The 26,068-nt window shown below is 35.8% G+C and overlaps 2 protein-coding genes across 7 annotated transcripts in view; both read left to right on the top strand.

The window, feature by feature from the left end:
- sdk1a (sidekick cell adhesion molecule 1a) overlaps positions 1 to 15,205 on the top strand; it is a 534,279-nt gene extending 519,074 nt beyond the window's left edge. For 4 of the 6 annotated variants that reach the window (XR_012401153.1, XR_012401152.1, XM_073944925.1 and 1 more), the window contains 5 exons: positions 3,376 to 3,540; positions 8,330 to 8,467; positions 8,684 to 8,798; positions 11,175 to 11,304; positions 13,714 to 15,205. Coding sequence is in view for 4 of the 6 variants with exons in the window: in XM_073944925.1 (XP_073801026.1) it covers positions 3,376 to 3,540; positions 8,330 to 8,467; positions 8,684 to 8,798; positions 11,175 to 11,304; positions 13,714 to 13,986 (821 nt within the window). In the remaining 2 variants the exon portion in view is untranslated. Of the gene's footprint in view, positions 1 to 3,375; positions 3,541 to 8,329; positions 8,468 to 8,677; positions 8,799 to 11,174; positions 11,305 to 13,713 lie in introns of all 6 variants that reach the window. The other 2 variants (XM_681594.9, XM_009299693.5) reach the window with 1 other exon arrangement.
- Positions 15,206 to 17,672: 2,467 nt separating this feature from the next.
- cyp3c1 (cytochrome P450, family 3, subfamily c, polypeptide 1) lies at positions 17,673 to 24,825 on the top strand. The gene is given in 14 exon segments (NM_212673.1): positions 17,673 to 17,733; positions 17,919 to 18,037; positions 18,170 to 18,263; positions 18,364 to 18,416; positions 18,724 to 18,823; positions 18,929 to 19,048; positions 19,327 to 19,412; positions 19,527 to 19,675; positions 20,417 to 20,538; positions 20,649 to 20,736; positions 20,852 to 21,012; positions 23,936 to 24,162; positions 24,242 to 24,404; positions 24,488 to 24,825. Coding segments are annotated over 13 exon segments (1,518 nt in total). The 5' UTR covers positions 17,673 to 17,733; positions 17,919 to 17,969; the 3' UTR covers positions 24,575 to 24,825.
- The last annotated feature ends 1,243 nt before the right edge of the window (positions 24,826 to 26,068 follow it).

Here is a 26,068-nt window from a genome sequence, read left to right as displayed (position 1 = left end):
TACCTCACAGACTCATCATCCCTCCTTTTTTGTTTCATACATGGAGCTATGCTTAGTCTAAATAAGATCACCATCATATTATTTAAACTTTGTTTTGTTGACTTGCAAAACTCATTGCATGCCGACACTTTCACATAGAAGACTGTTACTCCGGTTTCACAACGCATGAGCGGCGCATAAGCAGCGCAGCTATTTTTCCGGCGTGCATGTTCACAACCGGGACTTACACCGGGAGCAGAGCAGCATGTCAGTGTCAAGCAGGAGTGGTGCATGAGGCACACGGGTATTTTTTTTTCTGCGCACACGCTCAGTTTGGTTTTAAATGAAACTGCATTGCTTCGACCAGCCGTTCGCTTGCACATAGAGAATAACGTCTTTATTTTGGATTTACGACTCCTAATAAATACACTTTGCATATGAAGTAAATAACATCTCAAAGCATTTACTGGGGCACTGGTGATTTTTACAGTAAATAGGGTCTAGCGACGCCCCTGCTATCCACAGTCATATTGGAGTGATATAAAGACAATAAGACGTTAAAATAGGATCCAAAACCCTCCCATTTTGAGGCCCACCGTTTCCCTGTCCACAGAATTGATTGACAGACGAATATTAACATGTCTCGTAGTAACACGTATAATCATATCAACAAGACAGGATGTGCGCAAAACAGCTAAGATTAAAAGATCTGTTCAGCTTGCTGTGATCATCAATCATAATAAAATCTGATCAGGAATGAGTTTTACAGGTTTAAACGCATGTTTGTAAATTAATTACAGCAATTTTACTGTTTTTATCACCACAGCCGCATGTCAGTACAATTATAAAAGATTCAATCCCAGTTTGTGGATGTTAAATCAGGTTTATTTTGTACATTAACATAAGGGATATCTATACAGCAGTGGATGTTAATGTGTATCCTGTCACATTTGCCATGCAAAAACAGTGCAAAGTTAAATGCGCGCACTGTGTGTGTGTGTGTGTGTGTGTGTGTGTGTGTGTGTGTGTGTGTGTGTGTGTGTGTGTGTGTGTGTGTGTGTGTGTTTGTTTGTAACAACATTGTGTGTGACTCATCATTGCAGAAAGGCTTGAATTAACTCCACAACAAATACATAAAATAATCACTGGGAAAGTTTTTACTGTAGTATTTCTCAAAAACTTTACGCAAGATTTGCTTTCGTTGTGTCTGACACTGTGCTGTTTATCTGAGGTGGCCAGAGACAAACTTTGTGGGAATGGTGGGGGAGAACTAGCATTAAACGCACAGCCAACAAAAACTGCTACATTGTGTTCAGAGCAGAAAATTCCAATGTTCTGATGGCTATAATAAATAATCTGATGGGTATTTTTGAGATGAAGCTTTACAGACACATTCTTGAGACACAAAAGCGTTATCTTTACTCTTGAAAAAGGGGTAAAATAGGTGCCTTTTAAATGGTATTTAACTTGGTGAAGGGGTGGTTATTGATACATTAAAGTTTCACTACGAGTATATTTTATGAGTCTTCTTAAATTGAAATCTTTAATTTAAAGTTGCAAGTAAACTTTAGGGGAGATCAAAGTGCTTCCAAAGTTCTCTACACAATTTTTAGCTGCTTTTATTAATAATGGGAGAGAACTCTGCAAATACTGATGTTATTATTAGCTACATGAGCAAAATATATTAAACACAAATAAGGTTGGTAATTGGCTTCTGACATAAGGCTGAAATAAAATATGAATATAAGATGAAATATTAGATGAATAACTTTAAAATCTAGAAACTGAAGAATCCATGCAGCTAACTAATACAGTTACTAAAATGTATTAGTACTACCACTGTAGGGAAAAAAATAATAAGCACATAGCTAAATATTTTTAAAAATATTGTTAAAATGTTAATAAAAGTCTGAAAAAACATGTAATAATAGTGCAAAAATATAACTGAAATGGATAATGATGTTATTGATATAAATTATATGGGACATTCAACTAGAAATGTACATTATCTCTCCCTGAAATAAAAAAAAGAAATACAGTTGGTATTTCATCCCAAAAAAAAGTCTAAAATTGACTAATGGTTAATTTCTGTCAGTTCATTCTTTAAAGGAATATGTCATTTGTTTGGTTCTCGGATTTTTTCTTTCTTTATTAAAAACACTTTACAAATGTACAAACCTTGTCATTGTCGTTACCTCAGCACAATTGAACATACAGTTTTAATAGTTTTGTCATGCTAAAAACAGTTATTTAGAAAAAAACACATCAGAAATAGCAAGTTTAGGTTGTTTTCATTCACGTCAATTGATCAAAAACATGAAAATATAAATAAATTCTACACATAAATACTACAAATATATAATACAAATAAATGTACAATTGTCCCCATTTTTCTGTCAGTCCTGTCACATTTGCATTTTATTTGACATAAAATGCATGCAATATACCTTTAAAGCTATGACTCAAAGAAAGTGATGTCATTTGATGGAGGAGAAGCTGACAGTGATCAAGGATCCGTTCTACCATTGAATTGCATGATTTTATGGTTGTTTTTGTATGATTTTTTGAGGACAACAAGCTTATCAGGCCCTGTCACATTTTTATAAGTGAAAATGTATGTTTCTGGTAGAATGTCTCATAAATTGCATATTGATATTACCTCAAATTATTTGTATATTAAACTGTATAGTCATTGTTTTCATGTAATATCAGTAGATCTTAGATTTGACAAGTAAATGTTGTTTTATTGCTGTCAGTGTCCAATATTTGCCACACCTTCAAACTATAACAACCACTTCCTGTCAGCCATCTGAGTTTACACATTTTTTCCATAAAGTTTACTCTTTCCTCACATATTTGAACAATGTTGGTCATTTTCATCACTCACTGCATTGCCACTTCAAAGTAGAGCCAATAACATGTTGTTTTTAACCTAATTTATATCCATGTTTTAAAAGTATCCATATTTTGGTGTTTTATGTCCCCACCATGAGTTGCAGACATAAATCAAATAGATGTTTTCTCTGCTGAGGTAAAAGTCAGTAGAATATGTGTGAATTATACAGGTTTTTTCTTTACTTTTCTAGTCAAACTATGTATTGTAGCTCATAACCGTAATTTCTACTCCCATTTAGTGCTTGTGGAGTGTTTGTTTAGCGGTCTGATTGCTGGTCTGAAGTCATCCGCTGATCATTTACTTGCCATTGTTGGTGGGATTCATTTATATAACTGCCCTTTCCATGTCATCATACTTTGATTCAGATTGACCAGAATTGCTTGTCAGGCAGAAAAACAGTTGTCTGCTGCTCTTGATGTCAGCGTCTGCTAAGTGTAATGAACTTAGTGCTTCCAAGTGAATTGTGACATTTTCATAAAAAGTGACCTTGCTCTCCACAGACGAGGGGTTGTGGGATACGTTTGTGCGACACCTGCCTCCCACCAGCACCTCTCACTCTGTGAGCCTCGACCGTCTGCGGCAGGGAATCAGCTATCAGTTCAGGGTGCTGGCCGTCAATGAGTTTGGCTACGGTGAGCCGAGTGCGCCCTCTGCTGCCATGTCAGGTAATCACACGCTCCCCACGCACTTCTGCACAGAGATGACGAGTCATCAAAGACATTAGGACATGTCACTGGTTACGGTTGATATAATTTAGCGAAGATGTGACTTTTTACACCCACGTGACCTGTATGAACTGTCCTTGAAGAGTGGCTGCAGCTTTTTATAACAAGGTTTAATGTAAGTTACCAGATCATTCTATTAAAAATATTTTGGAGGAAAAGCAAATATTATATAGTGTAATAGCTGAAAACATAATGTAATATATATATTACTATTATATTGTTATATTTCTGTTTACTCATCACACATGACTGAAAAACACTGTAATATGGATGCCAAGTTGTAAACACTACATGCCTGTGCATATATAATTTAATTATATTAAAGGATTTGTTTACTGTATTTAATACATTACACATTCAATCACTTGTTGTTGCTTTACACTATTGTACCAGCATGTGGCAGTTTAAACACTTTCAAGTAGTGAATTCTTTAAAATTCTTTGTTTTTCTCATCAGTGTGATTGAGATTTTGACTTAGTCCCTAGTGAACACCAATTTGTTTCCTTCATTTGTGTTCAAGCACTACTCTTGTTTACCAGTTCAATTCTTAAAGATTCATTTACTTGAATAGTAAAATTCCAAAAGATGTTAAGGGTCAAATTTACCAAACAGGGCAGATTTGTGCGATAGTAAAACAACACTGATGGGCATGGACATTTCTGGAGTTGTTTTACGGACAATTCAAAGATTAAAGATCAAAGATGTAACATCTCATTTACATATTGACTAACTTTATAAGCACATCACAAATTAGCATAGTGGCAATTAAGCAGAGCCAATGTTCATAAGGTGCAGATGATGGCTTGGTGCAGTTCTCTACCGAAGGCAAGGGCGAGTACTAGACAAATATTGAGGGGGTTCTAAGAAATGTCAAAGTTAAAGTTAGCCTACTTTATAAAAAATCTACTCATTTAAAAAAATCAGCTAAGGTAGACATATTGAGTATAATTAGTATAAAAAAGTATCATTTTATTTAGGTCTATTTAAATATTTTATTTACTTATTTATTAATAAGTAATAGGCTTATTAACAACATAGACAGGCTTACAAGACAATGACAAAAACTTTTTTTATGTAAAGGTGAAAGACTAGACAGAACCCATGCACTTTTTACATTTACTTACTGTAAACCATATCCCACTGTATTTAGATTGTCCACAAGATGTATGTTTTGACAACTGTGTTTTTGAAAGTTCAGGCACGAGGAGAACAGATCACACATCTGAGAGAACTAAGATCATGCTGGTATTACGTGACTCACGCTAGTTGTTGTTTCTAAGTTGTCTTTTAATTCCTAAAGCAAATAAAAATAGCATATTTAGAAAACAATATATTTGGACAATGTGTTCCTCTGGCATCCCAAATAAAACACGTGGAAACAATCTTCAGCCTTGTACCACACACATTCTGTTTTCCGTGGTGCCTTCTTCTTGCAAAAAATGGCAGTTATTTCAATCACAACATTTAAGTCATGTTTTTGGCATAAAATAACAGCACAAAAACCCATAATTTATTAAGCGTAAAGGTTAGTAAATCATAATCATTTAAATACTTTCCTTTTGTGTCTGACCAGGAAAGTCCTCCAAATAAATATTCAGTCAGATTATGTGCAAAATACCTGTATCCACACGTTTTCATTGTTATTCTAATCTTCGCACGTTTAGTCAAAACTGAAAGTACTGTTTCAATGCCAAAAAGACTTTTGCTTTGTCTTTTAAGGGAAAAAGAAGTAAAAAAAAAAAATTATCCTTAAAACAGAGGTGAGAACATGTCTAGCAAAGGAATAAACAATTTTCACAGAGAAAATAATAATTTTTTTCTTATTGCAATATCAAATTGTTTTGAAGTTTTAGGCACGTATCTTGAAATAAGAATGTACTTTTTACAAAACAAGATAAACTCCTGAGTTCTAATTAATTTAAGGTTCATTTGTGAATTACAGGTTTGCTATTATTTACATTTTATAAATGTTTCCGCATTGAGATTGACTTTTTATCAAATGTTTTCCTGTGGTTGAGCAATTACATTCAAATTTGTTGCTCGTGGGCTCCTTACTACCAGCCTTATCACAGATAATATGTCAAGATTCTGTCCTGTTGCTCTCCTATTGGAGGAAGTTAATCAACAAAGGCTTCAGTGCCTTAAAAGGAACTTGGAGCAAGTTTCAGGTGTTAAACATATATGGTCAAGACCTTTGTATGAATATTACAGCTGAGATCTAATCATAATGCTGTTGGAAAGGTTTCGAGATGTTTACACAGTCTCACCATTATTAGCTTGTTGCTGATAACAAACGTGCTTTTAATTTGTGAGATTATAAACCTAGTCACGATGCATAGTTTGTGTTTCCAGTTTTGACCTTGCCAACAGCGCTGTCAGTCATTTAAAAGCAAGATTTCAGTGTTACAATCTAAAGTATTACAGCTTTCAGAAAAGTATGACGCTGTTAAAGATGAGAGCTTGCTTCTCTGTCTCACTCAGTCTTCATGGCCATTGACGAGTGCTAGTGCAAGAAATCTCCCATGTTGCCTCAGCAAGTAATTAATGCAGTGCGGTGCAAGTCCTAGAGGTCTGTTTGTAAATGAAAAGCAAAGTATGTTATCAGCATCTTGCATGTCATGGGGCTGAAATATTCATACCACAGGCATGCAGCAATCTGTCTGTGAGTTGATGTCACTGCTGCTCAGTATTGCTGTCAGAGCAGTCCATCAGCGGCTGTCAGGAATGACTGGAGAGTTCTGGCACATTTGGGCCACGCTCTCCTTTGCTCTAGAGCACTAGAGATGAACAGATAGGACGAGGGCCAGTAAATGTGTCACTGCTGCTTTAAATATGGTAGATGATCATTGCTGCTTCTCTCATATCAGAAAATACCTTCTAAATTGACGACTATCAGCATTACTATAATGTAAACTCAAGATAATTGGTTTGGATATGCAATAAAAATAATATTTCAGTGCATAATTGGCCCCTCTCAGAAAGGAATTTTGTGCAAAGTTTGTTTTGTGTATTCCAGGTTTTTTAAAAGGAATCCTATAAGGGTGATTCCTATAAAGGAATCACCCTGTATACAAATAGCCTTCACAGTACCCTTCGTGTCGTCACTGTGATCCAATTGAGCTATGTCCAAAGGAAATTTCTGTACTGTTCAAAAGAGGCATGTTATTTCTTCCCAATATCTTACCAATTTGCTAGTTTTTATTTAACACAGGCTCATTGTGGATTCATACTACTGTCTACATTTCTGGAGAATGCAAATCATGTAGCCAGAGGTGTGTTGTATGGCTGCATTTCGTCTTTAAAACAAACGTTAAGGGCGGTATGATGCCGTCGTCGGCTTTTGTTCATTTTAGCACTACCAGATGACCATTTACCTCAGTACAGTTTGCCTAGTAGCTCTCCCCATATATTGGCAAACTTAAGATGCGGAGCGGAGTTCCTCGCGACAGTGGGGTTCGAGTCTGGTGATAGACGATTCCAGAAACCCCTTATAAACCACAATAAAAGCAAAAAAATAAATAAATACATAAATAAATAAATAAATACATAAACAACTGAAAACCTGGTGAAATCACATGTCCGCGATGGCTTAAGTTCTTTTTAGATTGCTTTGAAAACATTGAAAACATTATCAGTTGGGTTTAAGGAATTGAGTGGGTAAGTGGGTCAGTCAGTCGACAGCAAGCTGGCCTGGTCGGCTGAATTGTATATTGCGCCCTCTGGTGTATTTACGTGTGAAGAAGATGCACAACAGGAGTTTGTGTCGATCAAAAAGCATAGACAAGCTGTATCTCATTTCAGAGGCTGCATCCTCCAAAAGATGCATTCAATGTGCACTGCGTCATCACGGCACAGTGAAAGCTGTCTCATTTCAAAAAAATTGAAGGCTCCTTCAAATGCAGCCTCAAAATGCATTTCCAGGGTAATGAAGGACTCAACCAGTGGATCCTTCCTGGTTAGAAGGAACATCCCAAGATTCATTACACACTGATAACGGCAGGGCGCTTTTAAAAGAAAACTCTGGATTAAATGTATGAACTACGTTTATTTTACTTGGATATCTGAAAACATGTTAAAAAACAGAAAGAGTATGACATGTCTTACTACAGACAGAGTGATTTTATAGACAGTTTAAACTATTTTTATGTGTACATGTATGGATCAAAGGGAATATATTTCCAGCTTCTGTAAACCTTGTTTTGCCTCCAGATCACTTGGTTTACAGTTTAAGTTTAAGAATATGTGTGGATAAAGAAATTGAAAACTTATGACATTTGGCAACATTTGAAAATAATTTCTGAATGCAATAGATTGAAAACAAACATGTTATGTGTCTGTGTAAACTTATAAAGAACATAATTTTGTGAAAACAGTGAAAAGTCTATATGCATGTGTGAATACTTGAAATAAAATGTGTCCAGGCAAATAGTGTTCCTTTACAACGTGGCATCACTAACATTTATTAGAGATCATTTTGAAGAAATCTTCAGTACACTAAACATTTCAAAGGAAAACTTTTCATTTTTACATAACATACCCTACAGTTCATATCAGCTCATTGTTTGAGTCTAAAATTGTAGTAATGAAATAACTCAAATTAATGAACAACATTACATGTCTATAAATCTATTGAGACCTATTGCAAATATTGTGTAAGCAAAAATGTGAAAAATGCAACTTTTCTATATTTCCCTAAATCTTTATATTTTGTTTTTTCCATCATAAACAGCTCAAGTAGACACCCCATTTTATGAGGAGTGGTGGTTTCTCATCGTGCTGGCACTGTGTGGCCTGATTCTGCTGCTGCTGGTGGTTTTTGGCCTTGTCCTGCACGGACAGAACAGAAAGTACAAGAGCTGTGGAACAGGTGACCTAAAGCGAACCTCTTCAGCCTTCTAACGACCCATTCATCTATCCATCCTCCCACACATAATCATTATGTTCTATAAATCTGCATGCATATTCATCCAAATAAACACGTCCACCTACTCAGTCTCCCACTCCGTCCAGCAAACCATGATTAAAGTTTGACCCAGGTGATGTTTTTGCTGTGATGATGATATGCTGACTGCTGTAGGTAAAGCTGTGTCCACGGTGGAGGAGACGGTCACGCTGGACAATGGAGGATTCACGGCTCTGGAGCTCAACAGCAGGCCTGTTCATGTGAAGGGCGTCTTCTTGAGGAAGAATGGCACTAGGTACTGTACAAAAACAGCTTATGTTTGGGTCAGCCCACTCGGGATTTGTGTGTTTTAGAATGAAAACCCATTTTGAGCTAGTTTAACCAGTTTCTAAATGAGCCCATAGTAGGTTACTGTTATTGTTTTCACAGCAAACATGGCACTTTTGGAATCATTGTTATTAAAGGATGTTTTCATTTTGTAAATTACCTGTTAAATGCAGCTAAATTGTATGTCAAATGCTAATTAAATCCTATTTAATTATTATGCTAAGCTAAAAGTGACCCCACTAAAACAAGAAATCAACTTAGCATATTAAAAATGGTTCTTGTCAACTGTAGGATACTTATAAAATAAGTTGTCATGATCACCAGCGATAAAGGCCTTGCAGATCACTCGGACTACAGTTCTGCTTATAATCCCATCATACCTTGCACTCACATACCTAGGCCATATCCCCTTTGATAGCAAACACACAGCTGAAGCTAGTGATGACTGATTACTAGGACTATAAAGACACCTCTTTCACACACACTCTTTGCTGAGTCTTGTCAACTATAAGTGAGCATTATGAAGCGTTATTCTAGTCTTGTCTTGCTTTCTCATGTTTTGACCATGCTCTTAGATTACCTTTATGCTCCTGTTTGCACCAGTTATGTCCTTTGGCTGTCTGACGATTCTCTTTAATAAAGCTACATTTGGATCTTCAGCTCTGTTGTTAACCTGACTCATTACAGGAGTGTTCCTTTAAAGTTTACACGGAAATAACAGAACAGTTTTCGAAAAGTCTATCTTTTATAAGATAAAGCGATTCTTTATGTTTTAGTTCAATAAAATGAACTTTTCTTATCATCTTATCCAATCAAACTAACTAATCTTAAGCTAAACTTTGTATAATTAAAAATTTTAGTGAAGCAGCATAAAAAATATTTGCTGTCATAACTTCTTGTCATTCATTTTTTTACAGTGCACTTTGTCCAAGTCTGATTACTATGCCCTAGTAATTTAGCATTATAACCATTTATAACCACCCAAAAAGTTTTCTTCAGGTAAATTGGGCTGCTTTTGAACACAAGATTGTGGCAAATGTAAATTACCCCTCAATAATATGATCTGAGAAAGCAATTGAAAAGTTTTATCACTCTGTTTTATTTTACGACTGATTAGATACACAAACTTTGCAAATTGACTAGTTGATTGGTTGTGTAAATGACTAGTTGATATTTAAAACAGTTTTTTTATTGTTTCAATTTTATTTGTAATCCCTAACCTTAAAAGCTAAGTTCAAACAAAAAATAACATTCTGTCCAACACTCATAGCCACCCCTACCCCAATGTTCTTCAAACCTCTATTACTTTCTACTTCCCTAACACATAAAATATTTAAAAGATTTTCAGTTGTATTTTCTTCTCTCATTATTCATACAATTGAAACCAATGGTCACCAAAACTGCTGGACAGCAGCATTCTTCAATATGTTGTTTCCTGCAGAAGAAAGAAAGTAGTACAGGTTTGGGACACCATGAGAATACGTAAATAATGACAGAATATTTTGTCTCCAAGGCAGGAGTGTGCAGTTCTGTAGAATATGTCCAGAACTGTTGTTTTTATCTCACTTCCACAGGTTTTATAAACCTCACCCACTCCTGCTTGCTGTTTGCTTACAAAGATTTTCTTTCTGATCTGACTAAATTTAATCATGCTTCTGCAATCTCACTTTTAGATTTCTCCCAGAAAAATACAAACAAAGAGACAATATAATAAATATAAAATGCTCACTCTAAGACTATTTTATTTGTCTTGAATATAATGTTTTTAATCATATTGATTTGTAATATTGTTTCGTTTCTTGCCAAGGGAATTTGCTTGATAAAAAACTCTCACGTGCATTACTAGCACGCTGTTAAAGTGGCTGACTGTAGTATTGGTAACCTGGTAACAACAGTAAACAAAGCAAGCATTATGGAGACAGATGATTATTGTGTTGTTGACTACACAAGTCTAAAACTACCTCAAGCGAGCAATTATTTATTTTTGATTTTTTGCGAATTAAGGCATTTTTATTCAGCACCAAACAGGGTAAGGATGTCTCAATATACAGTACCCCAATGTTAAAGATAATTTGGATTGTAAGTTTCGGCAGTAACCTAACACTCATTAGCAGAAGGTTAAAAGATTATGTTTTTAACTTGTATCTTAAATAGTGGAAAAGCTCAAAACACTGTACTTGGCTTTGTCCACATCTGATTGGATTAATAAAAGCATTGCAATATTAGAATTTTAAGACACTTAGGATTAAGGAAGGCCAGAAATCATAAGATGTTCCTTAAGGCTCACAACAGAGCAAGATTTGTTATTTGCATTGCTTTAACATTTTCTAATCTTCCCCCTTAGATCTCCTCCACGCCCCAATCCAGCCGGCCTGCGCTATTCAGACGAAGACATCTGTAGCAATTACAATGGCGTGGTTTCCACTGAGAGTACCGCGCTGACGGAGAGGCCTGCAGAGATGTCTGAGTCTGAGGTACAGTTATCCAGACTTACTCTGATTTTGGGTGTACATCAGCTCTTGCTTACAGGGTGATTCTATAACTGGAGAAACATTTACATTAAATTACATTTTCCGTATCTTATTAAATGAATATATTATTTTAATAATTGACTAGCTGGCAAACAATTTTAATGAAAAAGTTCTTTATAGATTTTTTTTTTTCAATTCTGTTCAACAATAACAGTTGATGATTTGAATCTTTCTAACCAAAAGTTCTAGTTCCTAACATTAATGCTAATAGTACATAGCATTAATGAAATCATAATAAAATGACTATTGAATAACCAACTGTGTGATCAATCAGTAATAAATTCTGTGTATAATATGGTAAAGGTTTTGACATTTTGTTAAATAATTCTTGGTGTTGAAACCTCTTGCATAGCTTTCAGTGAGGTGACGTGACACAATTTCCTGTGTCTTACATAACTGTGGGAGATAAGTCTGTTTAAAGGTGAAATATGCTGTGGGAACAGAATTAATGCAAGAGTTATGGACAGATATTTTATAAGATAAAAGTAATTTTTAAACAATGTAATGTTGTGCAATCAAGAAAATTACTGCTTAAGTCAGGGGTGTCCAAACTCGGTCCTGGACGGCTGGGGTCTTGCAGAATTTAGCTCCAACTTGCCTCAACACACCTGCAAGATGTTTCTAGAAAGCCTTGTAAGAGCTTGATCAGCTAGCTCAAGTGTGTCTGCACTGTAAAAAGTGATTAGTCATTTAAAGAGAGTAAACCAAGTGCCTTAAAAGAAACAAGTTGACTTTACATAAAAATTGTAAGTAAACCCATTGTAACTCGAAACTGTTAAGTTGACTTAATTTTTATTATTATGCATATGGTATTCACTTTTTTTTTGATAAAAGTAAACTAATTACTTTTCCCAATACACATTTATTACATTTGTTTTTTTCCAGCTTTTCTGTATCTAGCAAAATGATAGTAACTAAAATAAATCTGCTTTTGCAGATTCCTGTGTGTCTTTTAAATTCAATACAGGCTATAATTGTACATTTTATAAACTTAATAAAGCACCAAATATGTAATATTGTGATAATTACAGTAATTATTTGAAAACAGACATGCTAAAATTGTCGGACACTGTAAAAAAGAACTAGTTGTTATAAAATTATAAAAATTAAATCAGCTTTAAAGTTTCAAGTTACAATAGGTTTACTTACATTATTTTTGTTAAGTCAACTTATTGCTTTTAAGGCCATTGGTTTACTCGCTTTAAGTAACTAATGACTTTTTACAGTGTGATTGGGGTTGGAACTAAACGTTGCAGCATACCAGCCCTCCAGGACCGAGTTTGAGCACCCCTGGCTTAAGGGATATTTCACCCAAAAATGAAAATTGTGTCGTCCTTTACTCACCCTTCACTTGTTCCAATCCTGTTTAACGTTCATTCATCTGTTAAACAAATAAAGCTGGAAATCTGTGACCATTGACTTTCATAGTTTTTGTTTTGGAAGTCAATGGTTACATGTGGCAAAGCAGTGGCGCAGTAGGTAGTGCTGTTGCGATTCGAGCCTCGGCTCAGTTGGCGTTTCTGTGTGGAGTTTGCATGTTCTCCCTGCCTTTGCGTGGGTTTCCTCCGGGTGCTCCGGTATCCCCCACAGTCCAAAGACATGCAGTACAGGTGAATTGGGTAGGCTAAATTGTCCGTAGTGTATGAGCGTGGATGCTTCCCAGAGATGGGTTGCGACTGAAAGGGCATCCGCTGCGTAAAAACTTGCTGGATAAGTTGGCGGTTTACTCAACTGTGGCAATCCTGGATTAATAAGGGGACTAAGCTGACAAGAAAATGAATAAATGAATGGTTACAGGTTTCAGCTTTTTTAAAAATATCCTCTTTAATGCTCAGCAGAAAAAAAGAAACTCATAAAGGTTTAAAACCCCATGAGGGGAAGTAAATAGTGAGTACGGTTTCATTTTTGGGTAAACTATACCTTTAGGGGATTTTATAAATTAAAGAAGTTAAATATTAACCAAAAATACTAATAATAGCACAAGACAGAAACATACACTGACTAAATTGGACAATTTTCATCCTGTAACATCCTGATTCATGACTTTGAGTAACAAAATATTGAAATATTTTTAAATACATTCATTCTCTTATCTACCTTTGGCTTAGTCCCTGATTTATCAAGGGTCGCCACAGTGGAATGAACCACCAACTACTCTGGCATATGTTTTACGCAGCGGATACCCTTCCAGCTACAGCCCAGTACTGGGAACATTTTCAAATGCAACCATTTGAAAAAACTGAAAGAAATCATGTCTTTGCACATCAAATATTCCTGCACTTATAGAATCATCCTAAAGTACAATGCAGCATACTGTATCGTGATTTCTCTTGTCACATCTCTACTGATCAGGCCACAGACAGCGAGTGTGAAGAGGAGCCCATCAAACACTCGTTCGTGAATCACTACATGAGCGACCCGTCGTACTTCAACTCGTGGAAGCGGCAGCAGAAAGGGCTGAAGCAGACGCTGGCCTGCTCTTACGAGGAGTGTGCCAGCGGGGACAACGAGTCCTACTATCAGACAGTAGTGACGCAGCACAGTGTTGGTGGGGTCTACACCCCTGCCGGCCAGCCTGCGCCAGGCTCACGGACTCCCGTCACAGGCTTCTCCTCATTTGTGTGACACACAGAACCACCTGCACCCCTCTTTGTGGCTCGGACAACATAGTTGCAGAGGATCTCCTCTGATTTGGCACAGCACTATCATCACGAGCACTATAAGAGAGACATCACGTGTGAACGAACGCTCATCGAGTTGCTGGATTCTGAATGTACTCGATTAGCGATCATTATTCAGAGGAGAAAAACAACAAGAAAAAAAGATTTTTATACGCCAATACCGAAGAGTTACTGTTACTGTACCGTGTCCCTCCTCATGTTTGCAGCCTTGGTTGTGAAAGATGCATAAATGTCTGTGGTTTTTAATAAGCAGGACTCACCGGTCGATGTGATGAGACACATGTATACGCGTAACATTCCTGCCCCGTCACATTGAGATGAACATGAGGAAAAGGCGAAGTGGAAAAACACACTGTAATTACTGTATACTCTTGTCTGAAAAATTTCATCTCACCGTCAGTGTCCCTATATATACACGTTGCACTTGAGGTCGCAAAGGTCATGAAATGTAAATCTTCTCTAATGGATTTGATTCATGCAACCTGGATAATGAAGCACGGATGTTTTCAGTAAATTCTTTTATAGACTCACCAGCAAAAAAAACTAACCTACGGAGGTCATTAGAAATGGTCTGGTTTTCTGCCTCTGTGATTGGACGGTGAGACAGTGCCAGATGTGTTGTGATTTGTGCCATTGCTCATTCTCACACACATATCAACATTTGTTTTTTTTTTTCTTCTGGCTTTTTCTTTTGTTCCTGTCTGTTCGGCCTCGCTTAGGAACTGCAAACACTCACTTGAAATTATTTAATGATCGAATGTATGACTTGTGTGTGAGGAGATCAGTATGCAGTTGCTTTACACATACGTTCTGCACTCTTGAGCCATAAATATTTGAGTTTCCTCCTTCAGTATGATTGACTATTTGCTTTTATTTGATTTTTTTGACAGGCTTGTAAAAAGTGTAATTTCACAGTGCGATTTTAGAGTTAATTTGTTTTGTCGTTCGCTATAGTGTTCTTCAGAAGTGACGTACAGTAGTTCCGTTGTACTTTCATGAGAAGTTTGAATTTTTGCAGTTCTTGAAAATGCCAACACAACAAATACAGTTATCAAACAAGAGTGTACTGTTATGGAAATGTTTGTTTCAGTCTCACCAAGTGTTTTAGCACAAGTGTATGTCATGGACGTTCATGAAGTAAAGATTTTTTATGATAAATGAAATGCTTGTTGTTGACTTTAATGCCTCTAAGATACAAAGATGTTTTCTTGATGTTACAATCACATGTATCTACACTGTAAATCCCAAAAAGTTAAGGTAACTCAAACCATTTGAGGAAACCGATTGCAACAAAATATTTACGTTTGAAAACTAATCCTAATGAGTGCTGTTAACTTACTCCATTTGAATAAATGGAAAACCCAAAAACAGTAAACACAGTAAAACCCGATAAATGAAGACAACTTAAACCAACTGTGTACTGTGAAATTCAATATGTTAAGGCAACTCAAACCGTTTGAGGAAACTGATTGCTACAAACCATTTGAGTTAAAAAAAAAACTAACATCTATATGAGTACTGTGAACCTACTCCAATTAAGCTGAAGCAATGAGGTATTTAATTAACTCATTAACTTCAACACCGAGTTAAAAACTCTTTTCAAATGAGCAGAATTAACTTTCAGTCAATTTTAAGTTCACTACACTCATTTCATTTGATAAAGTTGACTGTTGGACTTTGCAGTCTAGCATAAAATTTGTATTTTTAAAACATTTTATGCAGATTGTGAAAAATCTCATTTGAAATGATCAATGAAATACCATATAGTTGTGTTTTTTATTACTGTGACTGAAAACTGCATGTTGGGGAGTTAATGGACAGTTTTATTTTATTTTGTATGTTTTTTTGTAATAATCTGTACAAAGAAGTCTTGTCAATAAAATTATTACCTTTTTTATTCAGCTAAATTAAAAGCAATAACAACACACAATAATTAATGTAGAAAATAATGGTAAAGAAACTATTATAATGTGTAGTTAGGGGTGGCCAAACTTTTTTGTATGAACGGCCAAAAACCAAATATCATTGAGAGCCGTAGGGCGAAGACAAATATACCTCTCTAACAGATGTAAATTAGCTTTATAGCTAACTCTGGCACAACATGTCATGTTGTACATTGTCCCTGTATAAATAAATAAAGTAAATAAAAAACTATTTTACATTAAAGTTGCCATGGGCAATTTCCTAATTCATTTCATAATATTGCTAAATAGCAAACATTACTTCGAATAATATTAACTAATGCTTCTTTTGGATGAGACGTTAAACCGAGGTCCTGACTTGTTGTTGCTAGATAAGATACGGTTGTTGCCGGAAGTTAACAAAAATTATATTATTTATTAAATTTTCCATTTATTGTATTTTATTGACATCTACCCCCACTCCAACCCAAAGCCCAACTGTCGGTAGCATAAAATCAGTAGTTGTACCGAGTATTATTTATGCTATCTATTAAATTATCTAATAAATAATTTTTTTACAGTCATAAATAATGTCATAAATACAGTGTCATAAATAATGCTGCTATATTGATGTGCATATTGCACTTTCGGCTGGTCGCGTGTCCGTTCTAGACTTTACCATCCTGACTCTCTGGTCATTCAAAATATCATGGCACTTCTTGTAAAGCGTAGGGGTGTCACTCTGGTGTCCTGGCCAAATTCCCTCCACCGGCCCTTATGATCATGGCCTCCCAATCATCCCCATCCACTGAATTAGCTCTATCCCTGTTTCTCCACTCCACCAATAGCTGGTGTTTGGTCACCTGTGTGCAGCATCCACTTGGATGATGCGATGGCAGCCACCCCCTCTCATGATTGTGAAGTGCTTTTGGTGTATGGCCATACACAATAAATGTGCTATATATAAATCCACATTACTTACTAATGCAGTATCATATTTTATTATAACTTATTGCAGTACAAACACTCCCATTTTATATATATTGCCCTGATTCACTCCCCAAAGTCTCTGCATTGTCTGTCTGATTAACTAATCTGATTTATTTGTACCATTTAAATTGAAACATTTAATTTCAGCTAGCTTTTGTAGCTTAATAATAAAACAAAAAAATAAAAGGTAACATACGATCTCTAAACCATCCCCATAATTCTCCCTTTCTTCTCAGATGGCATGGTGGGCCAAATCAAAGGTTACCAACTTTGGCCAGTATGTGGGCCCTAGTTTGGGCATCTCAACACTGTATAATCAACATGTAATGTAATTGTAAATAATTATAACTTATACTAAATTTATAAACAACATATTTTAAAATCACCTTTTAGGCATTCAGTTTTTTTTTTTATAAGAACCAAGTGTGATTTTATGTAGTTTGCACAAAAGATATTAAATGATAGGCCTACATACTGTCATCAATTACTAATCTATAAATACATTTCGGAGGAAAAAGGAAATGGAACAAAACATTATTATAATCCATTACCACTTGGCATGACAATATTGTTTGTGGAACTGGCAGCGCCAGTAGGCCTAAATATTACGTCGGTCATGAAGTCACAAACATCGAACTATAAGTTTGAAGTCCGTTTCGGTTTTTGTCCAAAGGGTGTCACTATAGTGTCATGTATATACTCTGAAATTACAATGAGGGACTTGTTTTTGAGCAACAGTACAGCAGGTTTGTTTAGTGAAGACACAGAACTAGAACTCCGTGTTGAGGAGCGGTGGTGAGGTGAGTGAAATCGTCGTACTTTACACTATAAAAACTAACTGTTTCGCTTTATGTATGCTTCTTAACAAGAAACCCCGTTAATAAGAAATATGCGTCAAAGGTGTAAAACGATTAATGTTTGTTTTTTTTCTTTCATATGACCCTACTTCCGGATCACTCTCGGTGTGAACGCGAATAAACCACAGCATTAGTGTACATGAGCATTTGTTGTACACTGAAGAATACATTGATTTACAATGTTTGATCTCTCGTCTCTGTCTGTGACCTGGACCCTGGTGGTTCTGGTCATAACCCTCCTTTTAATGTAAGTATTCATCAATAATAACAGATCAAAGAATGTCATTTAAATTGGTAGTCGTGTGTTGTGTTATTTTTGTGCATTATTTTATCATACTGTAAAGCTAATGTAATCTGATATCTTTGTTATATAATGTAGTTACGGTGTTTGGCCACATGGATTTTTCAAAAAACTGGGAATTCCAGGACCAAGACCTTTGCCATTTGTTGGCACGGCTTTATCATACTCTAAAGTTAGTATTTGATTATATAAGGTATAAGAATGTGTACTTACTGAAAATGATCCTAGAGGAATAAGACGTAATTAATTTTCTCTATGCAAATGTATTGTAGGGCATCTGTAATTTTGACATAGAATGTTCTAAGAAGTATGGAAAAGTATGGGGGTAAGTATAAGTTATATGATTTATTGTGTTCTCAAGAATTAGTTCTATAATTAAAAATCAATCTAATTAAGTGAACTTGCTGCTTAAGAAACAGTTGTTCTGCCTAAACAACCGCAAATATTTGTAAATGAAATCATATTACATTATCAAATTTATTCATTGTCAAGTATGATCAAATTAATACTTGCTAAATAAAAAAAAAAATAATAATAATTTTAAAACTTGCTGACTTCACACTTTTAAATGATATAGTTATTTGCACAGATCACAGGATTGCTGACTGATCGATATTTCTTTTATTGCTCAGGATCTATGATGGAAGGCTTCCATTGCTACTTGTTACTGATCTGGAAATGATCAAAACGATTTTGGTGAAAGACTGTTATTCTACCTTCACTAACAGACGGGTGAGGACATCAGTTTTACTAGAACGGACATAACAACATAAAGAGAATTATTTCTTTAAGACCCAGTTGCGGTCGGTCATCATTTGGATAATTTTTTTTTTACAGAATATGAATCCAGATTTGGTTGGCCCTTTTGCTGATGGAATAACATTGGTTAAAGATGAGAGGTGGAGGCGAATCCGAAGTTCACTCTCTCCATATTTCACTAGTGGACGACTGAAGGAGGTACTGTGAAGCTTTTTAAAGAGACCCAAATATAAAATGTACTCACTCTCATGTTCATCCAAACCTGAGTGACTTTCTTTTGTATGTACAATAATATATGTGTGCTTTGTTTGTACAATGGAGTGCAATAATGTTTAACAGGATGGAAGAGGAATTGAGCATGTCATGTTATTGTTGATGTTTAAAACATTTTACTTTTTCTTTTATATAACATTTATGTTATCTTATACTTTAACATGTTTGTTGCTGATTTTATTTTATTTTTTCTAATATTTCAGATATTTCCCATTGCTATGACACATGCTGATCGTTTTATTGAAAATATGGAAAAGAAAGACCCCAATCTGCCACTTAAAATAAAAGAGTATGTGCCATTTTTCCATCATAACATGAGACAAAATAATCATAAATCTTTTGTTACAAACGTAAATGATCACTATATTATATATTTAACAAGAAGCCCCTATTTGTGTTTCAGTGTTGTGGCTCCATACAGTTTAGATGTTGTCGCCAGCTCCTCCTTCAGCGTTGACTTCGACTCCATAAACAACCCTGATGATCCGTTTGTTACCAGTATCAAAAGTTTTTTCAACATCAATCCACTCAGTCCTCTCTTTCTGCTTTTAGGTATGTCATTTTGATTTGATTTTTACAGTGCATCCGAAAAGTATTGATAGCGCTTCACTTTATACACAATTTACATATTACAGCCTTATTCCAAAATGGATTCAAGTCATTTATTTATTTTTATTTTTTTATAAATCATTCATTCCTTCATTTTCTTGTCGGCTTAGTACCTTTTATTAATCCGGGATCACCACAGCGGAATGAACCGCCAACTTATCCAGTTAGCTTTTACTCAGCGGATGCCCTTCCAGCCGCAACCCATCTCTGGGAAACATCCACACACACATTCACAAACACACTCATACACTACGGACAATTTAGCCTACCCAATTCACCTGTACCGCATGTCTTTGGACTGTGGGGGAAACCAGTGCACCCGGAGGAAACCCACGCAAAGGCAGGGAGAACATGCAAACTCCACACAGAAACGCCAACTGAGCCGAGGTTCGAACCAGCGACCTTCTTGCTGTGAGGCGACAGTACTACTTACTGCGCCACTGCCTCGCCCTTTTTTTATAAATTTGCAACAATTTCAAAAAATCTTTTTTTGCACATTGTCATTATAGGGTATTGTGTGTAGAATTTTGAGAAAATTAATTACTTTAATCCATTTTGGAATAAGGCTGTAACATTAAAAAATGTGGAAAAAGTGATGCGATATTAATACTTTACGGATGCACTGTTCATGAACAGTATAAAGTGAGATAGAAAATTATTTTAAAAATGTTTGTTTTATTACAGCTTTTTGTCCCTCTGCTGCAAATCTTTTGGCAAAAATGGGCATAAGTTTGTTTTCAAGATCAACTACAGATTTTTACTACAAGGCCCTGAGAAAGATTAAGGATGAGCACAATGAATCAAATGTTTGTTTGCCACTTTTTCACTCTTCAGATTTCTTCCATAACAGATTGCTCAGAAATGTTGGTGCAGCAGTAGATTATGATTATTATTATGTTGTGTTTTTTTTAATCAGGGTCGGGTAGACTTCCTCAAACTCATGATCCAGAATCAAATACCTGATGATCAAGTGAAGGACACTGCAAGTGAACAACCAGTAAAAGGTCTGAAAGACATTTACAGATTACATTTCACATTAAGTTTTATTTCATATACTTTCTGAGATGTGATGTGTGTTTAAACTTGTGTTGTGGTTGTTGTTTTTGAAATTTTTTTTAGGATTAACAGACCATGAGATTCTCTCCCAATCCTTCATTTTCATCTTGGGTGGTTATGAGACTACAAGCACGACTCTCTCTTACCTCCTCTATAATCTTGCTACTAATCCGGACTGCCTGGAAAAGCTGGTTGAGGAGATTGACAAAAACTTCCCTCTTGATGTGAGAACACTTCATTCTGCCCTCTTTGAATGAAAAAAGCTCATTTTACATTACAATTTTTGAATCATTCAGTCAAACTCAGGGTCTGGCAGTGGCACTTTAGCTTAGCTTAGCTTAGCATAAATTATTGAGTTGGATTAGATTATTAGCATCTTGCTCAAAAATTACGAGTTTGGTTATTATTTTTTTTTTAAAGCTTGACTCTTCTGTAGTTACATTGTGTATTAAATACCGTGGATAAGTAAAAGTATATATAAGGACTTACACTCTCATTCCAGAGTAATAATCACAGTGGTTGCAGCAGGCCGAATGATATTACACCGTGCCTGAAAAAACTAGGTAACTTTTAACATGACAAACACATGCTTTATATGCAAGTGGGTTAGTTATATTGATGGAAGTTAGTTAATTTTCACGCCCTGTGTAATATTGTGTCTGATGCAGTCATGGTACTCAGGGCTCAAATTTTGCGGCTTATAACAAAGAGTGGTATTGCGCCGGTGGTCATCGGGAAAATCCTGCTCTGCCTGCTCATAAATTGGTGCATAAAAATGAAGATCAGCTCATAATGAGACTGAGCATTTAAAATGACACAAACTGAAACCAAAACTTTTAAAGGTTCAGGACACCCTGGAGAACTTTTTTTTATATTAACAGATTTGTGTGTGTTGAGCATCAGTTAAGACAATGTTAGCACCTGTCAGCTTTAATTGTGGGAAAAACTGGATAATTTTGAGCTTTTGTCAGCTAATTTCAGCTTCCGGGTTAATAATGATTTTTGGGGCGGGATCAAAATCGTCGCCGTAGCGCAGTACTGCAAGTGCAATGATGACGCATCGGTTTCTCATTATTATTCATAGCAGAGTTTTCTTATCCTATGAGAAGAGCCGGCTGCTTAATTATTCATGAGAGGAAGGCAGACCTGCCAGTTTCAAGCAAGCTGTGAGACACAGACCAACCGCACGTAGCCGTTCATGAAAACTCGTATGTGTTTGTTTCCATGATCCACGGGGTTTGTTGCATGTTTTCCCCCACGATCTTGTCAGGGCCGATCATACAGCAAAGCTGTGTGTGTGCTGCAAGCATTTTTGTCAGGAGAGCAGTACGAGAATTGAAGAATGGCGGACATTGAGTTTTATCAGGAGTTTGTTCACATTCAGACACATCGCTGTGCTGCTGTGTTTGCCTAAATCCTCTATATTACCAGCAGGGCTAATGGTTAAAATAGACAGGTCAGGAGACCTGCTGCACTGAGTCTGCATTCAAGATCTTTAATTTAGACATGGGGATCGAGGGAGAATCCACATTTATAGTGTTTAAATAAACACACTTATCTTTATAATGATATAAATTGTGGTTATGTGTATATGAAATTACGAATAACAAATGTAGCAGGGCATTAAATTAGTGTTTAGTGTTTAGAGTGATAGAAGTGAGACTTTCTTTTGTCCGTTTTTTTTTTTAGATGTATATTGTTTTGCTATTTTGTTACTGATGACTGCTTTGCAGCTCTCAGTCTTGAATTGAATGATTTATTATAGTCTTTCGTTTGTTTTGTAGCAGGAATATTATTTATTAGATTGACATGGATATAAAAACAATAGTGCAAAATAAATATATCTTACTGTAATGCTTCATTTTAGTTTGATGCATTGCAAACCATAAATTTATTTTTCATAAGGTAACAGACTTTTTATAGCAGATAACTTACATTCAAGCACATTTAAGGCAGCATCATAATGAGAAATGTAATTCATTTTTACTATTATTGTAATTTTCATCATTATTAATATTCTATAATTATTAGAGTTACATTTTGTAATTATTGCACACAGATATCAATCTCATCTCAGCATTAGTTAGATAGTTGTTTCCGTTTTTAGTTAGTCCTAATTTATGTTGTTTTTTTTATCCCTTAAAATACAATTTGCAATGGTGCTTATAAATTTTTGGTGGGTGCTTTTAATTTTTTTCTCTGCTCCTAAATATTTGAAGTTGGGAGCACTGGAGCTACCAAGTAAAAAAGTTAATTTCGAGTCCTGGTACAGCAGCAAAGTTCCTTTATTATAGAGTATAGTTCCTAGAAATTTTCAGTTTTAGTACACAATGTAACTACAAAAGAGTCAAACTTTAAGTGGCTGGCAGCTCTCTCTAGAACTCTCACATGGTCGCCCACTGAAGCGAAGTAGGGCTGTGCCCTGGATGGGAGACCACATGGGAAAGCTAAGTTGCTGTCAGAAGTGGTGTTAGTGAGACTAGCAGGGAGCGCTCATTCTGCTGTCTGTATGGGTCCTAACGCCCCAGTATAGTAAAGGGGACTCTATACTGCTCAGTGAGCGCTGTCTTTCAGATGAGATAATAAACTGAGGTCCTGACATTGTGGTCATTAAAAAATTGCCAGAATGACCTTTGAAAAAGAGTAGGGGCATTCTGGCCAAATTTGCCCACTGGCCTCTGTTCATTATCACTTTCTAACCATCCCCATATCATAATTGGCTTCATCACTCTCCACCAATCAGCTGGTGTGTGGTAAGCGGTCTGACGCAATATGGCTGCCGTCAATCATCCAGGTGGATGCTGCACACTGGTGGTGGCTGAGGAGATTCCCCCCAAAAAACTGCAAAGCGCTTTTAGTGTCCAGAAAAGTGCTGTATAAATGTATGGAATTATTATTATTATTACAATGATTATTAATAAATAGGAAAATAATCTAAACTCTAGATGCTAATGGTCTAATCTGATTCAATGATCTATGCTAAGCTAAGCTAAAAGTGCTCTTACCAGACCTGGAGATTGGCTGAATGGATTTTAAAAAATGGTAAAACTTGACTGTTTAACTCTAGGGGGGTTGTAAAATGTTAAAGGAACAGATTGTAACAAACTGTAATATTCATGTCATGATTTTTTTGTTTGTATTCTTCAGATTCCCATCACATACGATGCATTGATGAGAATGGATTACTTGGAAATGGCCATACATGAATCAATGCGTGTCTTTCCTGCTGGTCCTCGCTTAGAAAGGGTCTGTAAAAAGACCGTAGAGATCAACGGCATTACCATACCAAAAAACACACTGGTTGGAATTCCTTTGTATGTTTTAAGTCGTGATCCAGACCTCTGGGAGTCTCCTAATGAGTTCAAGCCTGAGAGGTAATACATTTACCAAGTTGTTTGTTAAGATATTATCAAGGAAGCAAAAACTGCAGCACTTTCTGATACATTTTTTCAGATTCAGTCCAGAGAGCAAGACAGAGATCAACCAGTGTGCCTTCATGCCTTTTGGACTCGGGCCTCGAAACTGCATTGGAATGAGGTTTGCTCTAATGATGATGAAGCTTCTTGTTGTGAAGCTGCTACAGAAATACACTGTGGAAACATGTAAAGAGACGCAGGTTGGTTCACTGACTGTCATTAGACATGAGGAAACATGTATATAAATAATTATTTACATTTATTTTCTGCTGTTTATTTTCAGATCCCTGTACAGCTGAACTTTTTTTTTCAGCCGAAGGTTCCCATCACACTGAAGTTAATACCAAGGTCTCACAAGGAAAAACAATAATGGAAATGTGGAGCATTATAATAGCATACACAATTTAATTTTAGTAATGGAGAATTAACAAAATTACCTGTAGTAAGGTTTAATTTTAGGTGTCTATATACTGTATGCTGTCTTTTTATATTCACCATTTACTAATTACATTGAAATTATTGCTCGTTGTTTCGTGGTTCATTAATGTTTTGTTTATTTTATACTGATTGATGATGTTTGATGTTTAAAAATACTACATTATTAAAAAGCATAATTTTAAATCATGTAGTTACATAGCTGATTTTTTTCTTCTCTAATCTTAATAACAGACATCTAAATACAGTAAAAAAAATACATCTGCACTGAAAGTAAAGATTTTATTGATTGCAAATATGAAACTTGAAAATATTACATTTGTCCAAGCAACTTATTGTATGTATTACATATATAGCGAGGAAAATAGGTATTAAACACGTCGTCTTTTTGTAGAAAACAAAACTAATTCCTTTAAAAATTGTCATATAATAAAATGAAATTACTCAGGGAAAAATTAAATCGAACACATGAAGAAAGGGAGGTGTAAATAGGCATGGAAAGCCCAGGGAGTTTTTAGAAAGCACCCCTGCCCCTCACTAGTGTAAATTAATATTAGCTGCTTCAGTCCAACATCTACATTACCAAATGATGAAGATGAAACCAGGGTGGAAATTTCAGAAAGACAATGATCCAAAACACTGCCATGAAATTCTTGATTGGTTTCAAAAGAATAAAATAAAGCTGCTAGAATGGCCCAGTCAATCACCTGACCCGAATCCAATAGAAAATAAGAACTAAAGATCAGAGATGATAGAAGGGACCCACAGAATCCTCAAGATTTTTTGACTGTTTAAGTCACACGTGAGCTGAGCAATGCATGTGACTCATTCTCCATACAGGAGGCAACTTGAAGCTGCCATTATGGAAAAAAAGCCTTTTATACAAAGTGTTAAATACATTCCAGTACTTCCTCTTTGTGTCATTCCATTGTTATTACACACAACTAGTTTTTCTGGAAATGTTTTTTTTTTTTATTGTTTGGGTATACTTACTACCAGGGTCATTTATATCAAAGTTGATATTTAGTTGCACCATGTTGGTGTTTTGTAACATCTAGTTATATATGGTGGGTTGTTAGCCTAACGCTTAACCCCCAACCTGAAGGACCAGGACATACTCCCATACACTACGGACAATTTAGCTTACCCAATTCACTTACACCACATGCTTTTGGACTGTGGGGGAAACCGGAGCAAGAGGAAACCCTTGTAAACACAGATAGAACATGCAAACTCCACACAGAAATGCCAACTGACCCAGCCGGGGCTCGAACCAGCAACCTTCTTGCTGTGAAGCGACATCGCTACCCATCATGTCATCACGTCATTATTTTTGGCTATAGAAATAAAATCTGATGACGAGATTTTGTTTTGTGAACAAAATCACACAGTTTTTAATCAAATCAGTCTTGTATAATATTGGGTCACT

This window comes from Danio rerio, chromosome 3 (assembly GCF_049306965.1).
Source record: "Danio rerio strain Tuebingen ecotype United States chromosome 3, GRCz12tu, whole genome shotgun sequence".
In the NCBI taxonomy this organism is placed as follows: domain Eukaryota; kingdom Metazoa; phylum Chordata; class Actinopteri; order Cypriniformes; family Danionidae; genus Danio; species Danio rerio.
This window is presented reverse-complemented; position numbering and strand designations above follow the sequence as displayed.